The sequence below is a fragment of the Arachis hypogaea genome, chromosome 1, assembly GCF_003086295.3.
Source record: "Arachis hypogaea cultivar Tifrunner chromosome 1, arahy.Tifrunner.gnm2.J5K5, whole genome shotgun sequence".
Taxonomy (NCBI): domain Eukaryota; kingdom Viridiplantae; phylum Streptophyta; class Magnoliopsida; order Fabales; family Fabaceae; genus Arachis; species Arachis hypogaea.
Window position 1 is genome coordinate 103,272,111 of NC_092036.1, and position 16,965 is coordinate 103,289,075.

The following is a 16,965-nucleotide window of genomic DNA, read 5'->3' on the forward strand; positions in this document are numbered from 1 at the left end:
TGTGTTTATGTAAACCGCTATTGCCAGTAGCGGTTTCTATAGATATATGAAACAATGTATTTACGTAATTTTAAAGGTGTAACAATTTATTTATGTAAATTGCCCTAAATTATACATATTTATATACAAATATATAATAACTAATTTTAACGTGCACCTAATGTTTTTTTGATTTGATATACTACCAATAGAAAGAAGTTTTTACATCTAATATTTATATTTTTGGTTAGAAATGAAACTCGAAAACATGTGAAAAAATAAAAATACAAAATATATATGCCGTGAACAGCGGTGTATACAATATAAGAGTAAATTTTTTTAATTATTTAATAAAGTGTGATATTTAATCATTTAATATTTTTTTTATAATTTTTTTTATTTTATTTAAAAAATATAAAATAAAAGATCATATTTTATCAAATAATTAAAAAAAAGTTTGAGAGGATATAATCTCTATAAACATTTAATGCTTTTCATTATTAAACAATAAAATTCTTCTAATGCTTTTCATATGTAACAAATTATAAAAGCACACGGACATTTTGTGAAATTGCAAATGATACCTCACCCTGGGAAAATATGCAAAAACCATAAAAGTCGAAAGTTCCAGCCATATTTGCCAAAAGATTCCATCCTCTCGAAAGACATGAAGATCTAACGGCTTAAAGAATTGGTTTGGCCAGCGCACTTCTTTTGAAGGGGCTTTCCACATACGTGGACTGTATTTGTATAATGTATCGCCATTATTAAAACTTCTTATAGTGTTTAGATAAAATCACACATGACGTCACCACGCAAAATCATATCATCTTTGCTTTCAAGTTAAAATAATTTGTTTTTTCACACTCATTATTACAATCAATATTATTATTATTATTATTATTATTATTATTATTATTATTATTATCAAAGTTCTACACAATTCTACCCTTGCATCCCGTTTCTGATGTGATGTGTGTTCCTGTCAGTATGCATGCAGTATTTAGTTAACGATTTTATTCGGTTGTCGCAAAGTCATAATGGAAACAAGAGAAGCAAAGAAGAAATAAAATGATGCATATATAAGCTCCATGTTTAGCGTTCCATAATTTGGATATTACTGTTTAGAGTATGTTTATGGATTATTACTTAGATAGCGTTTGTTTTTCAGTATTTTTAAAAAGTAGAGATACAAAAGACTAAAATTTTGAGAGATAGAGACTGAAATTTTAATAATATTTTATACTTAAAATATCTTCATTTTAATTAATTAATTTTAATTTTATTTTTAGTATAAATTAAATTAAAATTTTATTCTTGTTTCAATTTCTGTCTTTCATTTTGCACCAAACAGAATATTAAAATTTATTTCAATTTCTGTCTTTTAGTCTCTGTCTCTCAATCTCAATCTTTCCGTCTCTGTCTCTCTACCAAACGCTACCTTAGTAGCACTCTTCTTGATGCATGCATCTCTGTTGTAAAATTATACATTCAGGCCATTTTCCAGGGAGAAACTGGTCATGGTCTCATGGAACTTAAAAGTGGAATTGTTACATCCATGGTCACACACAAGCTGCTTTACCCTACCGCTTGGCCAAGGATCTTAGATTGCCTTGTCGTGAAGAACAGTGGCAGTGCCCCCAAATATGACACGTTGGCAGCATGCACCTCTACGTGGCACCCCAGCACATTAGACTTCGGGGACATAACTCATCCTTACCAATACAAACCTATCTCTTCATCATAACAATCAGCAACACCTAGTTAAGTTCTAATTCAACCTCTATATATTCTCACACCTTAAACTCAACTAGCACAGCCCCACATAATCTCGCTGCCTCTCATTCTTCAAAAATGGCGAGCAAGGATGTTAAGTTCCCTCCTCAGAGCCAGGAGACTCAGCCAGGGAAAGAGTACATAATGAATCCGATTCCTCAAGCCATAAGTCCAGACTACAAGCCCTCCAACAAGCTCTGGGTATGCATCATAAATTCACAATAACGGTGTGTTACTGTGTGATAGGTGTTAATGCTAAGTTATCTAAATGCAGTGTTTGTTTTGGCTTAATGGTTTGGCCATATACAGGGTAAGGTGGCTTTGGTGACAGGAGGTGATTCTGGGATAGGCAGAGCAGTGTGTGTGTGTTTTGCAAAAGAGGGTGCAACCGTTGCATTTACATACGTTAAGGGCCACGAGGACAGGGACAAGGATGACACACTTAAGATGCTGCTAGAATCCAAGACAAGTGATGCACAAGATCCTTTGGCAATAGCTGCGGATATTGGATTTGATGAGAACTGCAAGCAGGTTGTTGATCATGTTGTCCAAGAATATGGACGCATTGATATTCTAGTTAACAATGCAGCCGAGCAGCACTTGACTAAATCGGTCGAGGAAATCACCCAAGATCAACTAGAAAGAGTCTTCAAGACCAATATGTTTTCGCAGTTCTACTTGGTCAGGTATGGAAAATCAGGCATGGATTGTTGTTTAGAAAAGAGAATAAAATATATAATGATCCCAAAAGGGTGTGTGCAGGCATGCACTGATTCACATGAAAGAAGGGAGTTCCATTATCAACTCAACCTCAGTTAATGCCTACAGTGGAAGTCCTCAAGCACTGGACTATACCGCAACGAAGGGAGCCATTGTGGCCTTCACAAGAGGGCTTGCTCGGATGCTGGTGAGCAAGGGGATTCGGGTGAATGCGGTGGCGCCGGGTCCGGTTTGGACGCCAATACAACCAGCTTCCATGCCTGCCGAGATGATTCAGAGTTTAGGGTCAGAGGTGCCAATGAAGCGAGCAGCTCAACCATCGGAGATTGCACCCTGTTATTTGTTCTTGGCATCCCTTCAGGACTCTTCTTACTTTAGTGGCCAAGTTCTCCATCCAAATGGTACGTGACTTCTTTCCCTAGACTTTTGTGTTTTGGCCTTTTTGGGGTATCAAATCATGCTTATAGATTGTGCGATTTTTTGCAGGTGGCGTGATCGTCAATGCTTAGTACTGTTATATATATACACATATATATATGGTTAGGCCCTGTGAATATGCAGCACTATCAAAGGAGATACTTATTTAGATTATGTTGTGGGTGTGGGGTTGAAACTAGAGTTTAGCGTATTTCGATATGAATAAAGTTTGTGTACCGGTTGTGCAAGATATTATGAGAAGGTCAATGGCAATGTTTTCTCTATTTCAGAAATAGTAATAATGGGTACATGTTGCTTTCAGTGGCACGTAATAACAAGCCATGAAACCAATCCACTAAAACAGAACGAGATACCTCTTTAGTCTGTATCAATTAGTTATTTGAATAACGTATGTCAGAGAAACGCTACTATTTCATTCAGATCAATGCAAGTATCGGCATGTGAAAGGCTCTTAAGAAAGCAACATAGATGGGATAAGATAATAAGAATCAATGCAGTTCACAGTATCTATTTGATAGGCACTTATTCAGAATAGAAGAAAGCACTTGACTGTAAACGGATCATAAATAATCCGTAACTCCTAGAAATTATTGAGCATATGCAGGACGCATACCAACAGGTACATTGGCTACCAGGACGTCTCTTGCACTGCAGGCCTCTTCCTGGACTGGTGACAGAGCATAGCATGGTAGATTTGTTAATCCCAGCTTAAGTCTTCACGGCATTTGTTCACTCTAAAGGACCAAAATAAACGCGTGTAAAGAACCAATCCTTTTAAGAATAAATGGTTTGAACATAGATAAAATCTGTGATACTGTAGGAGCTAGGGATTATATGTAGTACCCTGAACACTTGGAGTTGGAGGAGGAACAAGAGATGGAGAGTCTGAACTAATATGACAAACCAAAACTCCAGATTGCTGCTGCTCAATGGCATTATTCTGCTGGACAGACTTCCCTTTGAAGGGGATGATAGAGATGCCCCTACCACCATTGACTGGCCTGATGGTACTTGACCGTTTCGACGAAAGATCAAGACGTTCGATCATCTTTGCAACACCAGCAATGCCTACGTTCATCTCACGCCGAACACCTTTACTGAGCTCTTTCACTGAGGCATTATGAGCAATCAACTTCTCTTTAAGGCCTCGAGTGCTTTTTGAAATTGATTCCTTATATCTGTTACAATATTCATGTATAACATTAGCAACAATGCGATTCTTGTAGTAGCTGGCACAAACTGCAACAAATATTCACTTTACCTTGCCGAAGCAGCAGAAAATTTGGACTTGATGGACTTGGGGAAGGAGAACATTTCAGCAGTGTTCACTCTCCTATCACTCTCAAGTGGTTGCCAGCTAAAACAGCAGGAGAAATGAATTGAGTGATTAGACTCTAAGACCAACATGAGCTTCCTGATGAATAACAAATTGCATTGCTTGCTTTATACCTGGGCTTTAAAGAGACTTCACTCTCAGAAGATGATGAAACACTACCCTCAGATGGTGGCTGAATCCTAGAAGCTGGAATAGAAGAATTTGAAACAAGCACCTCTGATGGACCTGCACCATAATATCTCTGCCTTTTTCGTGTGTGAATATGACCAGTTGTGCTTGCTGCAGTAGCATCTAGGTGTTGCATAAGTTGCTCATCAAGATCAGAGTCATCTGAACAAGGATAATCCTGCAAACACCAGCAAATTAATTTACCCATGATTATTTTTTCTCTTTTTACCTCAAGTTCATGAAATGATACTTGTAATCTTGTATCAACACAACTCATACAAGTAAATATTAACAAAAGAAAACAGATATAATACTCTTCCAATCACTCACATGATCATCATTGAGTCGTTCAAGGGGACTAGGAGAGCTGGCGTATGAAGATGAATGTTCATTCCTGGATATTAAGCGTTTTTCAGCCTCCACTGCAGCTAGAAGCTCTTGGCTGGGGGGGGAAAAAAAATCGGTGATGGATTATTGGTTAAAACTACAAGTTAAAAAGCATACTAACAAAAACTGAAAAGAAAAATGCACCGAAGGTAGAACCAAATACCTGGTGGGGTCTTTTAAGCTAAGTAACTGCCAACATATTGGGCACTCTTTGCTTCTCTGTGACCTAAGGAAAAAAAAAAAAGAAAGGAAAGGAAAATACGTGAGAAACAGAGAATTGGATCATTTTTCATGTCTATAAATCATGAAAGGGGAAGCTTGATTTATATTTAAAGAGAAATTAGGCTTACCATTCAATAATACAATGCAGATGATAATCATGTTTGCAACTGGTAATCTGGGATCGGAAAGAAAACATGTCAATAAACATTCATTGTTAAATGTTAACAATTGCACTAGCAACAGTAAGAATGCAAACATCCAAGTGCAATTATGTATATGAAATTCTGAGCAATACCAAATCTCTTAAAACTAGAGTATACTATTAGTAATCCATGTGGCTACAATCGTGTTGAATAAAGATTGTAAATTGTCCACAAAACTAAAAAAATAAATAAATAAAAGAAGAGAATGATACAGTGGCGGGGTCGTTGGCGGTGTAGGGTTCAAGACAAATGCTGCAGGCGTCATCGGAGCAGTCGTCGGAAGTGGGCATTGGATAGGACTATAGGTAGCGTGTCGGAGAAGGAGACTTTCGATTTTCGTTGAACAAGAAAAAGAAGGGCACTGAGCAGCCTTATATTAGTGAATAGTGAGTGACAGGGACTCGGAGATTGTAAAAAAGTCAAAGAAAGCGATTGCAGAAAGCAGAAAAAGAGGAAAAGCAGCCACCAACACGCATCCACCTTCCGAGTCAGACGCCTATGCCTTTGTTTGATTTTGATCCGATCATCATCCAATCATCCATATCTTTTTTATTAGGTCCAATACATTTTTTGTTAGAATAAAAAAGGCCAGGCCAGGCCCAGACCCTGGCCCAGAAAATAGAACCCAAACCGCCACGGCTAGTGTCTACAGAGAGAGTGAGCGAGATAGAAGATCCTCATTCCATCCATGTCCATGGAGACTCACAGTTTCTCCCTTGGGGTCAGGGTCGCGCCATTTGTAAAGCGAACTGTAACGGTTTATCATGTGCCTCGCTTACGTAACCTTAATCGAACCCACCCTGCAGCTCAGTGCATTCTTCCACAACCACCACTTACTAACCATTCTCCCACTTTGCGAGATATATGCCAGCCTCATGTCCCCACCCATATTTTGCAAAGGTAATTTCAAGTTTCTTCTTTATTGTGCTCTGCTTAATCATACTCAGTCATTGTTGTTGCTGTTTCAGGATGGAAGAGATTGGATATGTGATGCCTACAGATGTTCAGAGGGAGGCTTTGCCTCATCTTTTCTCTGGCCGTGACTGTATACTTCATGCTCAGGTTAGGTTATTCTGCTCTTTTCAATTTGTATGCTTATTGATAGCAAACTTTTCTCTCCTTTTTCCTTGGTTTCGTTTCAACGTGTTAGAAAACTTTTTGACTGATTCTCATATGGCTAAACATTTTTCCTTGTTTACTTATCTTTCCGTGTGTTAGCCTAACATTCAATGTTAAAGAAGTAATACTAATGTGGATCTGTAACCTTATTTTACTTATAATCTAGACAGGTTCTGGGAAGACACTTACATACCTGCTTTTGATTTATTCCATCATCAACACTTTGAAATCTTCTGTGCAAGCGCTTGTTGTCGTCCCCACTCGTGAACTTGGCATGCAAGTAAGAATGCCGACGAGTTTTGAACTTTTTATGCTATAGCAACATGATAAATATTTTTGGCGCCACATAACAGGGCGATTTCCCTTGGAAAGGGCTAATTACTGAGTGAAAACATTTTAATGGCAAGGTCACTAAAGTTGCAAGGATGTTGGCAGCAAAGCCAACTGGAGTCGACGGGGAGCAGAAGTCGTGTACCATCATGGCTCTCTTGGATGGAGGAACATTGAGAAGACACAAGAGTTGGTTAAAGGTAAAACCCTTTCATCCTCTTTTAGAGTAAATTCTGTTTAATTTCTTGTTTTCTACATTTTCGCTGCTATAGATACTAATGGTACACAGTGAAACTAATGCTTTAGTATGTTATATTCTGCAAAATACATTTACTAAAAATTATATAAGCCATTTCATTAGCATTCTCATATACAACTGCTTATAGTTCATTGGTTTGCTTAGCAAATGTGTGTTTAGATAATAACTACTGCACAGTTGTTGTCTAACCTTGTAGAATTGGCCATTTTCTTTGATCAGTGGAAGCATTGAGTCTTATAGAGAAAACCATTTTAATGCTCATTTAAGATTAATCTTTCTTAAATTCTAGGCAGAGCCTCCAACAGTAGTGGTTGCAACAGTTGGGAGTTTATGCCAAATGCTTGAAAGACAAATTTTCTTGCTTGAATCTGTGCGGGTGCTAATTGTTGATGAGGTAAAAGCTGTTCTTCTCCACTTAATTAGTCAGTATTTATGCAGATTTCCATATTTGTTTTTCCCAGTGTGTGTGCAAGTTTCGTAAAACATGATTGCACCACCATGCTTAGATATTCTTTGAAAATGTCATGATCATCTCATTATCATCTATTGATGCAATTTCAGAAATTATAACCTGAGAACTTTAAGCATTAAGACCTGAGATTAAATAAAGCCCTGTCTTTTTTCTTTTAAATATAATTTTCACCCTTCCCCTGATCATTTTTAAGTCTTTGTCATATCATATATTTTTTTCTGCTTAGGTTGACTTCATTTTCAGTTCTTCAAAGCAAGTTAGTTCTCTTAGAAAGCTTTTGACTTCATATTCATCGTGCAATAACCGTCAGACAGTTTTTGCAAGTGCATCTATACCACAGCACAGACGATTTCTTCACGATTGTGTGCAGCAAAAATGGACAAAGGTCTGTTGATATGACTATTTGATTGTCTTTGAGGTTTCTTAAAAGTTCACTCTGACTTTATGCTTTTCATTATTTGTTTTCCAGAGTGATGTGATCCATATCCATGTCAGTCCAGTGGAGCCCATGCCATCTCGCCTGTGTCATAGATTTATAGTAAGAAGTCTGTGTTATCCATTTTTCATTAGTTGCCCCGGTTTCCTTTGGGCTTGGAAAGATGTATACTGTTTTATATTATAATAACTTAACTTTGCAAGTCATTCATTCATTAGAAACCTATTTTAGGTATTATGGAATTTCTAATGCTGTTTCAATCACCAGATATGCAATAACAAAAGGAAACTACAAACCCTATTATCCTTGATTCAATCTGATGCACCTGAGTCTGGCATTATATTTGTTGGTGAACAGGTATGTCAAGAATAGCTTTCTGAATATCTACTCCTCCTCCTCACTCTTTCTCAGTTGGATTATGTAATCTGTAAGTTATGCACTATGCAGTCTGAGAAGTCCAAAAAGGCTGGAAACGCTCCATCAACAGACCTTGTCATTGACTTTTTGAAGACATCATATGAAGGGCCTTTAGATATTGTCCTTCTCGAGGATGACATGAATTTCAACTCACGCGCAGTTTCATTGTTGGTAAGTTCCATTCAGTAGCATAAGAATATGTATTGATTTCAACAAAGGATGGTGACAAGTGTGTGCTGTGTGCTATGTCTTCGATTCAGGAGGTTCGAAAAGGAGGTGGATATCTGCTTGTAGCAACAGATATAGCTGCTAGAGGAGTTGACCTTCCTGAAATGTCTCATATCTACAACTTTGACTTGCCAAGGACTGCCATTGATTATCTTCATCGAGCAGGCAGGACTTGTAGGAAACCTTTTTCTGACATGAAATGTACTGTTACCACCATTACAGTTCCCGAGGAGAGGTTTGTTCTGCAGAAATATGAAAATGAGTTGATGTTTAACTCTGAGGAGCTTATTCCATAAACCTTGCCTAAACTTCCGGTCTATAAATATGATAGTGATAGATCTTATTGTGCCTGAAACTGAAAGTGGCTTTAACTTCATACATTCATCGTTAAAAAAATCGTCTATGTTGATAGTCTTCGTTTAGGAACATAATATATTAGGTCAATGAATAAAAAATAAAAATATTTATTATTCTTGACTTTTATGAAATTAATTCTTATGTACTAATATAAAATGTTTTAGATTGTCGTTTAGTCAGATTTATTTATTATGACCATTTAAAGAATAGGTTCTTAACATAATTACTTTTGTTGAGTGACAATTTATGATAATTGGGATAATATAAAGTCACATGTTTTCTAAACCCAAATCAAAGTCTAAAAATATTGATATATATTTGAAGATAATTACAACCAACAGTAAATACTTAGAATTTCCTAATTTCTGTTTCGTTTTTCAGGTCAACCAATTGATGAGTTTTTAAAATTGTAGCGATGAGGGGGTATTGCTATGTATGTGAAATCTTAAAGTTACTTTTTTTTTTCTTTTCCCAAAATTAGGAGTAAGACTCGAACCCGAGACCGAAAATTATGCCATTTAAATTATAGTTCATTGGGAAAATCTTAAAATTACTTAAAATAACTAGAACATATAATTACATGAGCTGTAACTAAACCATGCAGAACTGGAATATAAGAAGTATGATATAAAAACCAAAATATTGGTAATTGATACTTTTTTATTAGTTTTTTCCCCTATCATTATAAAACCAAAACATTCCCGTCGTTACATGTTATGATAATCCATGAGAAAATGGATCATGTGAATGATGGGTGAATTTACTGCAATGATTTATTTATCTATTTATTTATTATATGACCAGTCCATCTTCAATTACTGAGTTTTTCAATACAATGGTAACACCAGAACGGATGTAAAACCCTTCTGAAGATCTATCAGCCTCTTGTACGCCCTGCAGTTCATTCAAAACCAAATTTCATCATACAACAATCATTCTCTGATTTGTGCTATATATATAAAGAAGAAAAAATCTGTCACAGCTTAGTTTCACAAAGCTTACATCCTTATTTGCGATTACAACATTCTTTCCAATTCTAGCATTTTTGTCAATAATACAGTCTCTGCATATGTGACAAGAAAGAAGTGAGAACACATGAAAAGAGGAACCAATGGACAAATATTAAGAAAGTGAGAGTTGCAGTGTGTACTTGATTTTTGTATTTTCTCCTATCCCTATAGGAACTCTTCCCTCGGCTAATAGTGCTGTCACTTCTGATTTTGTTTCGTAGAAATCAGCACCAAGCATCACAGTATCCTGCATCGACGAAGAGTATGTATTATATATATTTCTAGTTAACAAAAATTTCTGAAATGTTTAACCTATGAATTTGAGAATTGCTGCTGATAAATCAGGTGTTTATAGTAGTGCTAGTGAAAAAATGCATTGCATTGCTATCTTCTGTAACTAGAATTGTTACACGGAACCTTTAAGTGAACATTTGAGTTTATTCTGGATCTGATTCCAACCACACTATGCTCTATGAACGAACTATCCACAAAGCTCCCATGTGATATAATTGAATCAACAATCTGCATAAGGACAACTAAAATGTGAAATTTGAGATTTGATAGCAGAAAATAATAGTGATTCCATCCTTAGATGATAACAGAGGCATGCAATAATACATGATTTATGAATTTTCTTGTTTTTTCTATAAATTAATTAAATCCATACCCATCAGCACGTGCTATGGTTTTTGTGCTTCTTATTGTTGATTTCTTACAATATATGTTCATGTGCAAGTTTGAAGACTAGATACTGACTGACCTTGCTGTTGTCAATCTTTGATGGAGGCAGGTTTCTTCTTGATGTATACATCGGCTTTGCGGCATCGTAAAAGCTAAACCTGGGTGGCTGAAAATTACACAATATTTTCTAAGTCAGTAAGGTTAAACACCTCAATCATGGAACAAGCAAAATTGTTCTTTGAAAATAAAATTATAAAGGTTAATTGATACATGTTTGTAGAAGTTTTTAAAGCTTGAAGTTTAATTGATGTCTTAGGTTTACCTGTACTGTAGGACAGCCTTCCACTAGTTAGAAATCTGGATATATTCATGATATTGAAGCTCAATAAGAGTGGCAATACAGTAAAATTTGAGACTCACATGCTCAGTGAGGGCTAGATTTGCCTCAAAGAATGATCGGATCGTTCCTATGTCCTCCCAGTAATCATTGAAGAGATAAGCCTGCAGGCAAGTATTTGTTATGAATGTTCATGGGGTGAACATAGGCTTTCTGCTAGATCCAAAGGCAGGATTCCATTTTTCTCATAAATATATCATGGTTGTATATATGTGGATTGCATGGGTGGATTGAAATCTAGTGCACTAAAAATGAAAGATAAATATCACACCACATGTAATATCATATGTGAATTATTCCTTTACCTTCATGTAAAATTCTCTAGCTGAGGCAGGGATGACCTCTGATCCAAAGTCATTTGCAGTTGGAAACCGCCATCTATATTAAATAAATTTGTAGCACTTAGCGAAACAAGATTTGCAATAGGATGAGTCAGTTCATTTTCAGTTAATATTATTTTATTTGAATGCTCTCTGAAAAGCCTCACATGTTGCTATAGTTCAGTACCTTAATAGATTCAGAAGTATCTCCTTCTTGAATACATACACACCCATAGAAGCAATGTATGGTTTCTTTACAGCCTCTTCCTTTGAAAGCCCAAGAACAGTTGTATCTACTTGCTATATTATGAAGCCGTATTAGCTGTAAACCTTATTCTTGAAACTCCTAATATGTAAGCAGCAGCACAAACATGAGTTATATTACCATTGCTTTTAGGTCTTCTCCTTTGGGCTTTTCACTGAATGAGAGAATCCTTCCTTTATCATCTATCTTCATTAGACCAAAATCAGAGGCACGGCTGTCACATATGAAGGAGAGTTTTAAACAATAATATGTGACAAACATTGTTGAATCATTTATTCATTTGAACTGATAAAAGAGCTAGTTTCTCATTCAGAGAAAGATGACAGTGATTTCAAGATATACATCATGTGATTATGTATACTAGAAACAGATTCGAAAACCATTAACCCAACCTACCTGTCATCCATGGGGAGACAAGAAAGAGTAATATCTGCACCACTCTCGCGATGATTCTGGATATGAAGATGAGTCAGAACATGTCAAATTTGAATGCATCAACAGTATTGAAGGAGGAAAGGAAGAACTATTGATTGGACGAAACGGTGCCTTACTTGAACAAAGTCCATATAGTCCATTCGGTAGAGATGATCCCCAGAAAGAATCAGGACATCCTCAATATCCTTGCTTCTAGGATCCTACAGCATCATAGTTAAACAACATAACTTGGATTAAAGAGTTCAAGTGTAGATTATGTAACTACTCTAATTTCTACAGAATTATTATACCTCAAAGAGCCAGTGGAACTGCCTCACGGCATCAGCAGTACCCTGAAACCATCTTTTACCTGCCTCCCCTGGAGTTTGAGTGGCAGCAAGAACCTGAAATAATAAATACAAGCATTCTTAGTCTTGAGTAATCACAAGTATAGTTCTTCAACACAGAATCCATGCCAAGTATACCTCAATATAGCCATCTCCAAAGGTGACACCAGTGCCAGAGTTGTAAGCACGTGCAATATGCCTGTTGAGTGAAGCTGAGTTGAACTGAGTGAGAATGTAGACCTTGTTGATGCCACTGTTGATGCAGTTGCTCATTGGCACATCAATGAGCCTATAAGCACCTCCAATAGGAACCTACACAACATGATGGCCAATTCCATAAACATTCAACAATTGAAAAATAGAATACAATGAGAACAGAAAAGAAACTGACAGCAGGTTTGGCTCGGCGCTTTGTAAGAGGAAAGAGACGGGTTCCGGCTCCTCCACCAAGTATAACCGCCACAACCGTCCTAGCATCCCTTCTCTCAGCATCCAAGTCTCTCAACTGCAGCGCCCCATCATCATGTGCTTTACATAAATTAATTCATTCTTTACAAATTATGCATTTACAAGAAATTTTTCTTCCAACAAAAGTATCCCATGGACAATGGTTAAGAATCAAAGTAAAGGACTAGGGAGTGAGGTAATAAACCTTGGATTGACTACCCACGTCAGCAGTGAGAGACATGCATATATGGTTCCTCCTAACATTGTTAGTGCAGCCGTTGCCACCATGCTGTTGTCTTAGCCTGAGCTTACGTCCCATTACTTCTCCATTACTAAACTTCACAAGATGACTCCACTTCTTACCACTGAGGCTGAGACTTGTTGGTCCACGTAACTGCATCACGGATGAGACTGACATCTGTCCGCTCGCAGGCACTGCCATTTTCCGGCCACCGGAGCGAGGGATGAAGTGGCTATTTAAGTTCAGATTATAGATGAATATCTTGTCCTCTGTGTGTGTCTGCTGTGTAGAGAGTGAAGATTTTTGGTTGCATGCACATCAGAAGGCTTCCATATTGAAGGGATTGGGCCACGTTATCTAAATTCAATTGCATCCACCAATTTCTTTTGTATTTTACTGGTTATTTAACATAGTGCTCAAGGAAACACACATGATAAATGACAAGTTAGTCCCTGGAATTCGTTTTGGTCTCATCAGTTAAGGAATATTCTGATATGTTTTAGCCGGAAACTAACTCTGACCTTTCGGGTGATAAATATTGCTTAGGAATCATTCCTTATTCTATAGTGTCGTATACAACTATTTAGTTTCCAACTTCAAACTTAAATTTTCAGTGGGAAAAGTTGCTTAACCAAAGGCAAAAAGCAAATTTGGTGCATGTAGAACAAAGCCTTGCTTCTCCTACATAAACTGTTCAATTTTGGTCATCATTTTCTTAGCAGACATTATTCTCATTTTACCTCAATAAGTTTGGACAGCACAAACATTACAACAAACAAATAAAAACACTAAACTATTAAAGAAAAAACAGAACACAACAACAAATACACAGTTCAAGCAATGTGTTTTTAGTTCAAGAGTAATCTTTTAATCTTCTTGAGCGCAACCACAACACTTTTTATATTTGTCCTTAGCCCAGGTGACTCAGCTGAGCAATCCAGAGCTAGAGTCATTATAGACAACAAGCAATCCTGTGTGGTATTTGGCTCTCCTTCTTCCACTAATAATTTTGCATCAATGATATCAAGTAGTGAATCAGGGCATGACATTTTCACCCACTCTTTGATGCTAAACTCTCCCACAAACATTTCAGCAGTGGGTTTTTTCTGTGTGAAGGTCTCCATTAGTAAAATTCCATAGCTATACACATCACCTTGTCTAGACACTGTTCCCTCAAGTCCATATTCTACAAAATAAGAAGCAAAACAACAAAGTGGAAGCAAAACAAATTTGATTCCTAGTTGATTGCTATCAAGGTTTATTATAAAAAGCATAAGATTGAATAAGAAACTCACCAGGGGCCATATAGCCTATTGTGGCTAGATTCATGGTTTGAGTGATGGAGTCATCCCCACTCAGCAATTTTGCAATGCCAAAATCAGCCACATGGGCAACCATGTCTTCATCTAGTAATATGTTGCTCGGTTTCAAATCACAATGTATAATTGGTGCAGAACCACCATTGTGCAGATAATCCATTGCTTCTGCAACATCTATCATTATGTTTAGCCTCTGGATCATACTCAAGCTATGGTGTTCCGAGTGTAGCCACCTCTCTAAACTCCCATTAGGCATGTAGCTTAGGATCAATGCCTTGAAGTCCATGTTGCTGCAGCTGCTAATGATTTTGGTTAAGTTTCGATGGCGGACACTGCGCAATATCTCACATTCAGCATCAAAACTCCTAAATGCTCCTTCTAGCCCCAGATTATACACTTTTACTGCAACATTCGTCCCATCTGAGAGTACTCCTTTATACACTCTTCCAAAACTCCCTACACCAAGCAAGTTGCCATCATTGAACCTATCTGTTGCTTGCTGAATTTCATAGTATGATATTCTTCTCCATCTTTCTCCTGATTGATTCACCTCTGAATTGTTGACCACCTTGTGCTTCCGGAATTTTAGGATGCAAAGGAATGCCACAAGAAGGGTGACAACTATTGCTGCAGGTAAAACATATGTCAACACAATATGTGCATTCCATTTTCGGGATTTTTCAATTTTACATTCCGAAAAATGGAAACGTGGAGCACCACATAATTCTTTATTCCCCATGAACGACTGAGCTGAGAAGTTTGCAAAAGGTCCCCCATCCGGGATTTTTCCTTTTAATTTATTGTGAGAAACATTGAAATATTTCAGATACACAAGTGCCTCCAATGTTTTAGGAATGACACCAGACAAGATATTTTCTGATAAGTCAAGTTGTTCCAAACTTACCATACGACCAAATGATTCTGGGATGGGCCCTTCAAATTTGTTTCTTGCTAAGGTAAGAAGAACCAAATTCATAAGATTGCTGAGGCTTCTTGGGATGCTACCTGAAAATTGATTTCCTGATAAATAAATCCAACCTATGGCTTTTAGATTTCCACTATCTATTGGGAGATATCCACTTAAATTATTGGAAGATAAGTCTAAAAGCAATAAATCGGACAGCCCCCACAAGGTGGAAGGTATTGAGTTGAATTTATTTGAAGAAAGCCAAAGCCATCTCAATGAGGTAAGATTCCCTAAGCAAGAAGGTATAGGGCCAGAGAACTTGTTGCTTATAATGGAAAATTTATACAAGCTCGTTAGTTGACACAATTGATTCGGAACAAATCCTTCCAATTGGTTGCCATCTAAAAAGAGGCCTTGTAGCTTTATTAATTTCCCTATGCTAGTAGGAAAGGTTCCAACAAAATTATTATCACCAAAGTCAAGGTTTATCAAGCTGCTCAAGTTGCCAATACTTGCTGGAATGGTGCCTCTCATTGAACAACTCTTAAGATTCAAGTCATCCAGAGAAGTAGAAAGGTTTCCTACCGATATTGGAAGAATAGAATCCAATGGATTTCCAGAAAATATCAACTTTTTGAGAAATCTACAATTTGTCAAAGAATTTATAATGCTTAGCTCTGAATCGGATGCATCACTTGTCAAATTATTTGCACCAAGATTGAGCAGCTGGAGACTTCTTAAGCTGCCAAAAATGTCTGGAATATATCCAGAAAATGAATTGTAAGCCAAATCTATGGTATTAAGCATAGTGGCATTGCACAAGGAGCTTGGGATTCTTCCACTGAGATAATTAATCCCCATGTACAGCCTAACAAGTTTTGGAAGCATGGAGCCTAGGTTTGCTGGGAGGCTGCCTGATAAATGATCTCCAGTAACTGTAATTTCCTGTAGGGTAGAAATATTAAAGATTGATGGCGGAATGTAGCCACTCACATTGGCGAAAGGAAGACTCATAATCTCTAAACTACGTAGATTACCAATCTCATTTGGTATTGCACCTGCCACAACATATGTTAAATTGCATAAATAATGATAAAGATAATCAAACTCAATTCGGAGAGTCATATTGGCATGACATACGATACCTCTAAAATTGTTATGGCCAAGATAGATCTCTTTGAGGCTTGTTAAATTCCCGATGGCAGATGGTATGTTTCCACCGAAGGTGTTGTAGGATAAGGATAAATATTGCAGTTGCTTGCAATCGAACAAACTGCGTGGAAGTTCACCGGATAAGGCATTACTATACACGTAAAGCCCTTTCAAGTTTGGAAGATGGTGGAAGATGCGCTCTGGCAGTTTTCCGGATAGGTTGTTGTAGTCGAGGTCAATAACCTGCAGTAACGAACTGTTGATGATAGCTGAAGGGATAGCTCCTGAAATTTGGTTGTGAGTAAGATACAGATATTGCAAAGAAGGAGACAAGAAAATGTTGGAAGGTAAGGGACCCCAAAACTGGTTATCAGAAAGTACAAGATATTGCAGGGAAGTCATGTTGAACAGAAAGTGTGGGACTGTGCCAGAGAAACTGTTCCCTCTCAGTAACAGGTATTTTAGTTTGGGTAGAGACTCAAACCAGGACGGGATGCTTCCTGTGAATTTGTTGAATCTGAGGTTGATGATGCTCAGTCTACGTAATCCAGCAAGTTCAGCAGGTAGAGTACCATGGAAGCTATTGTTGGGAAGACGCAGGCAAGAAAGAAATGACAG

The 16,965-nt window shown here is 37.2% G+C and overlaps 4 protein-coding genes across 4 annotated transcripts; 1 reads left to right on the forward strand and 3 right to left on the reverse strand.

Moving 5' to 3' along the window:
* Nucleotides 1-1,740: 1,740 nt before the first annotated feature.
* LOC112763379 (uncharacterized) lies at nt 1,741-8,978 on the forward strand. Its single transcript, XM_072232983.1, has 16 exons — nt 1,741-1,956; nt 2,065-2,441; nt 2,518-2,876; nt 3,518-3,583; nt 3,865-3,985; nt 4,120-4,234; nt 5,900-6,129; nt 6,198-6,291; nt 6,515-6,628; nt 6,756-6,878; nt 7,227-7,331; nt 7,636-7,794; nt 7,879-7,947; nt 8,113-8,202; nt 8,293-8,433; nt 8,523-8,978. Exons 1-16 carry the CDS (start codon nt 1,834-1,836, stop codon nt 8,784-8,786), a joined length of 2,550 nt encoding a protein of 849 aa, XP_072089084.1. The 5' UTR covers nt 1,741-1,833; the 3' UTR covers nt 8,787-8,978.
* On the reverse strand, nt 3,307-5,750 carry LOC112705613 (E3 ubiquitin-protein ligase RHF1A). The gene is made up of 8 exons (XM_025756490.2): nt 5,442-5,750; nt 5,155-5,201; nt 4,968-5,030; nt 4,748-4,859; nt 4,363-4,595; nt 4,175-4,270; nt 3,757-4,091; nt 3,307-3,647 (listed from the first exon to the last, which is right to left on the reverse strand). The coding sequence occupies exons 1-8, from the start codon at nt 5,517-5,519 to the stop codon at nt 3,643-3,645; spliced, it is 969 nt and encodes a 322-aa protein (XP_025612275.1). The 5' UTR covers nt 5,520-5,750; the 3' UTR covers nt 3,307-3,642.
* A 497-nt stretch (nt 8,979-9,475) lies between the features above and the next one.
* On the reverse strand, nt 9,476-13,660 carry LOC112705595 (glucose-1-phosphate adenylyltransferase large subunit 3, chloroplastic/amyloplastic). The gene is made up of 15 exons (XM_025756468.3): nt 12,934-13,660; nt 12,673-12,786; nt 12,420-12,593; nt 12,246-12,338; nt 12,072-12,155; nt 11,917-11,972; nt 11,641-11,734; nt 11,443-11,555; nt 11,241-11,313; nt 10,959-11,039; nt 10,618-10,704; nt 10,275-10,379; nt 9,998-10,104; nt 9,850-9,910; nt 9,476-9,741 (listed from the first exon to the last, which is right to left on the reverse strand). The coding sequence occupies exons 1-15, from the start codon at nt 13,168-13,170 to the stop codon at nt 9,640-9,642; spliced, it is 1,581 nt and encodes a 526-aa protein (XP_025612253.1). The 5' UTR covers nt 13,171-13,660; the 3' UTR covers nt 9,476-9,639.
* Nucleotides 13,661-13,667: 7 nt separating this feature from the next.
* Nucleotides 13,668-16,248, reverse strand: LOC112705579 (uncharacterized). Its single transcript, XM_025756449.2, has 2 exons — nt 14,265-16,248; nt 13,668-14,155 (listed from the first exon to the last, which is right to left on the reverse strand). Exons 1-2 carry the CDS (start codon nt 16,207-16,209, stop codon nt 13,818-13,820), a joined length of 2,283 nt encoding a protein of 760 aa, XP_025612234.2. The 5' UTR covers nt 16,210-16,248; the 3' UTR covers nt 13,668-13,817.
* Nucleotides 16,249-16,965: the final 717 nt, after the last annotated feature.

What these genes read in the sequence shown, in the direction of transcription:
- LOC112705595 (XM_025756468.3), bottom strand. Translation starts at nt 13,170, where the DNA reads ATGGCAGTGCCTGCGAGCGGACAGATGTCAGTCTCATCCGTGATGCAG. An exon ending in AGTTCCACTGGCTCTTTGAG is followed by an intron (nt 12,156 to 12,245) that starts GTATAATAATTC and finishes ATGATGCTGTAG; the next exon opens with GATCCTAGAAGCAAGGATAT. An exon ending in CAAAGATTGACAACAGCAAG is followed by an intron (nt 10,380 to 10,617) that starts GTCAGTCAGTAT and finishes GTCCTTATGCAG; the next exon opens with ATTGTTGATTCAATTATATC.
- LOC112705579 (XM_025756449.2), bottom strand. Translation starts at nt 16,209, where the DNA reads ATGAGTCTTCCTTTCGCCAATGTGAGTGGCTACATTCCGCCATCAATC. An exon ending in AATAGGCTATATGGCCCCTG is followed by an intron (nt 14,156 to 14,264) that starts GTGAGTTTCTTA and finishes CTTATTTTGTAG; the next exon opens with AATATGGACTTGAGGGAACA.
- LOC112705613 (XM_025756490.2), bottom strand. Translation starts at nt 5,519, where the DNA reads ATGCCCACTTCCGACGACTGCTCCGATGACGCCTGCAGCATTTGTCTT. An exon ending in AGCTTAAAAGACCCCACCAG is followed by an intron (nt 4,860 to 4,967) that starts GTATTTGGTTCT and finishes TTCCCCCCCCAG; the next exon opens with CCAAGAGCTTCTAGCTGCAG. An exon ending in AACGACTCAATGATGATCAT is followed by an intron (nt 4,596 to 4,747) that starts GTGAGTGATTGG and finishes TGGTGTTTGCAG; the next exon opens with GATTATCCTTGTTCAGATGA.
- LOC112763379 (XM_072232983.1), top strand. Translation starts at nt 1,834, where the DNA reads ATGGCGAGCAAGGATGTTAAGTTCCCTCCTCAGAGCCAGGAGACTCAG. An exon ending in GACACAAGAGTTGGTTAAAG is followed by an intron (nt 6,879 to 7,226) that starts GTAAAACCCTTT and finishes CTTAAATTCTAG; the next exon opens with GCAGAGCCTCCAACAGTAGT. An exon ending in TTATATTTGTTGGTGAACAG is followed by an intron (nt 8,203 to 8,292) that starts GTATGTCAAGAA and finishes TGCACTATGCAG; the next exon opens with TCTGAGAAGTCCAAAAAGGC.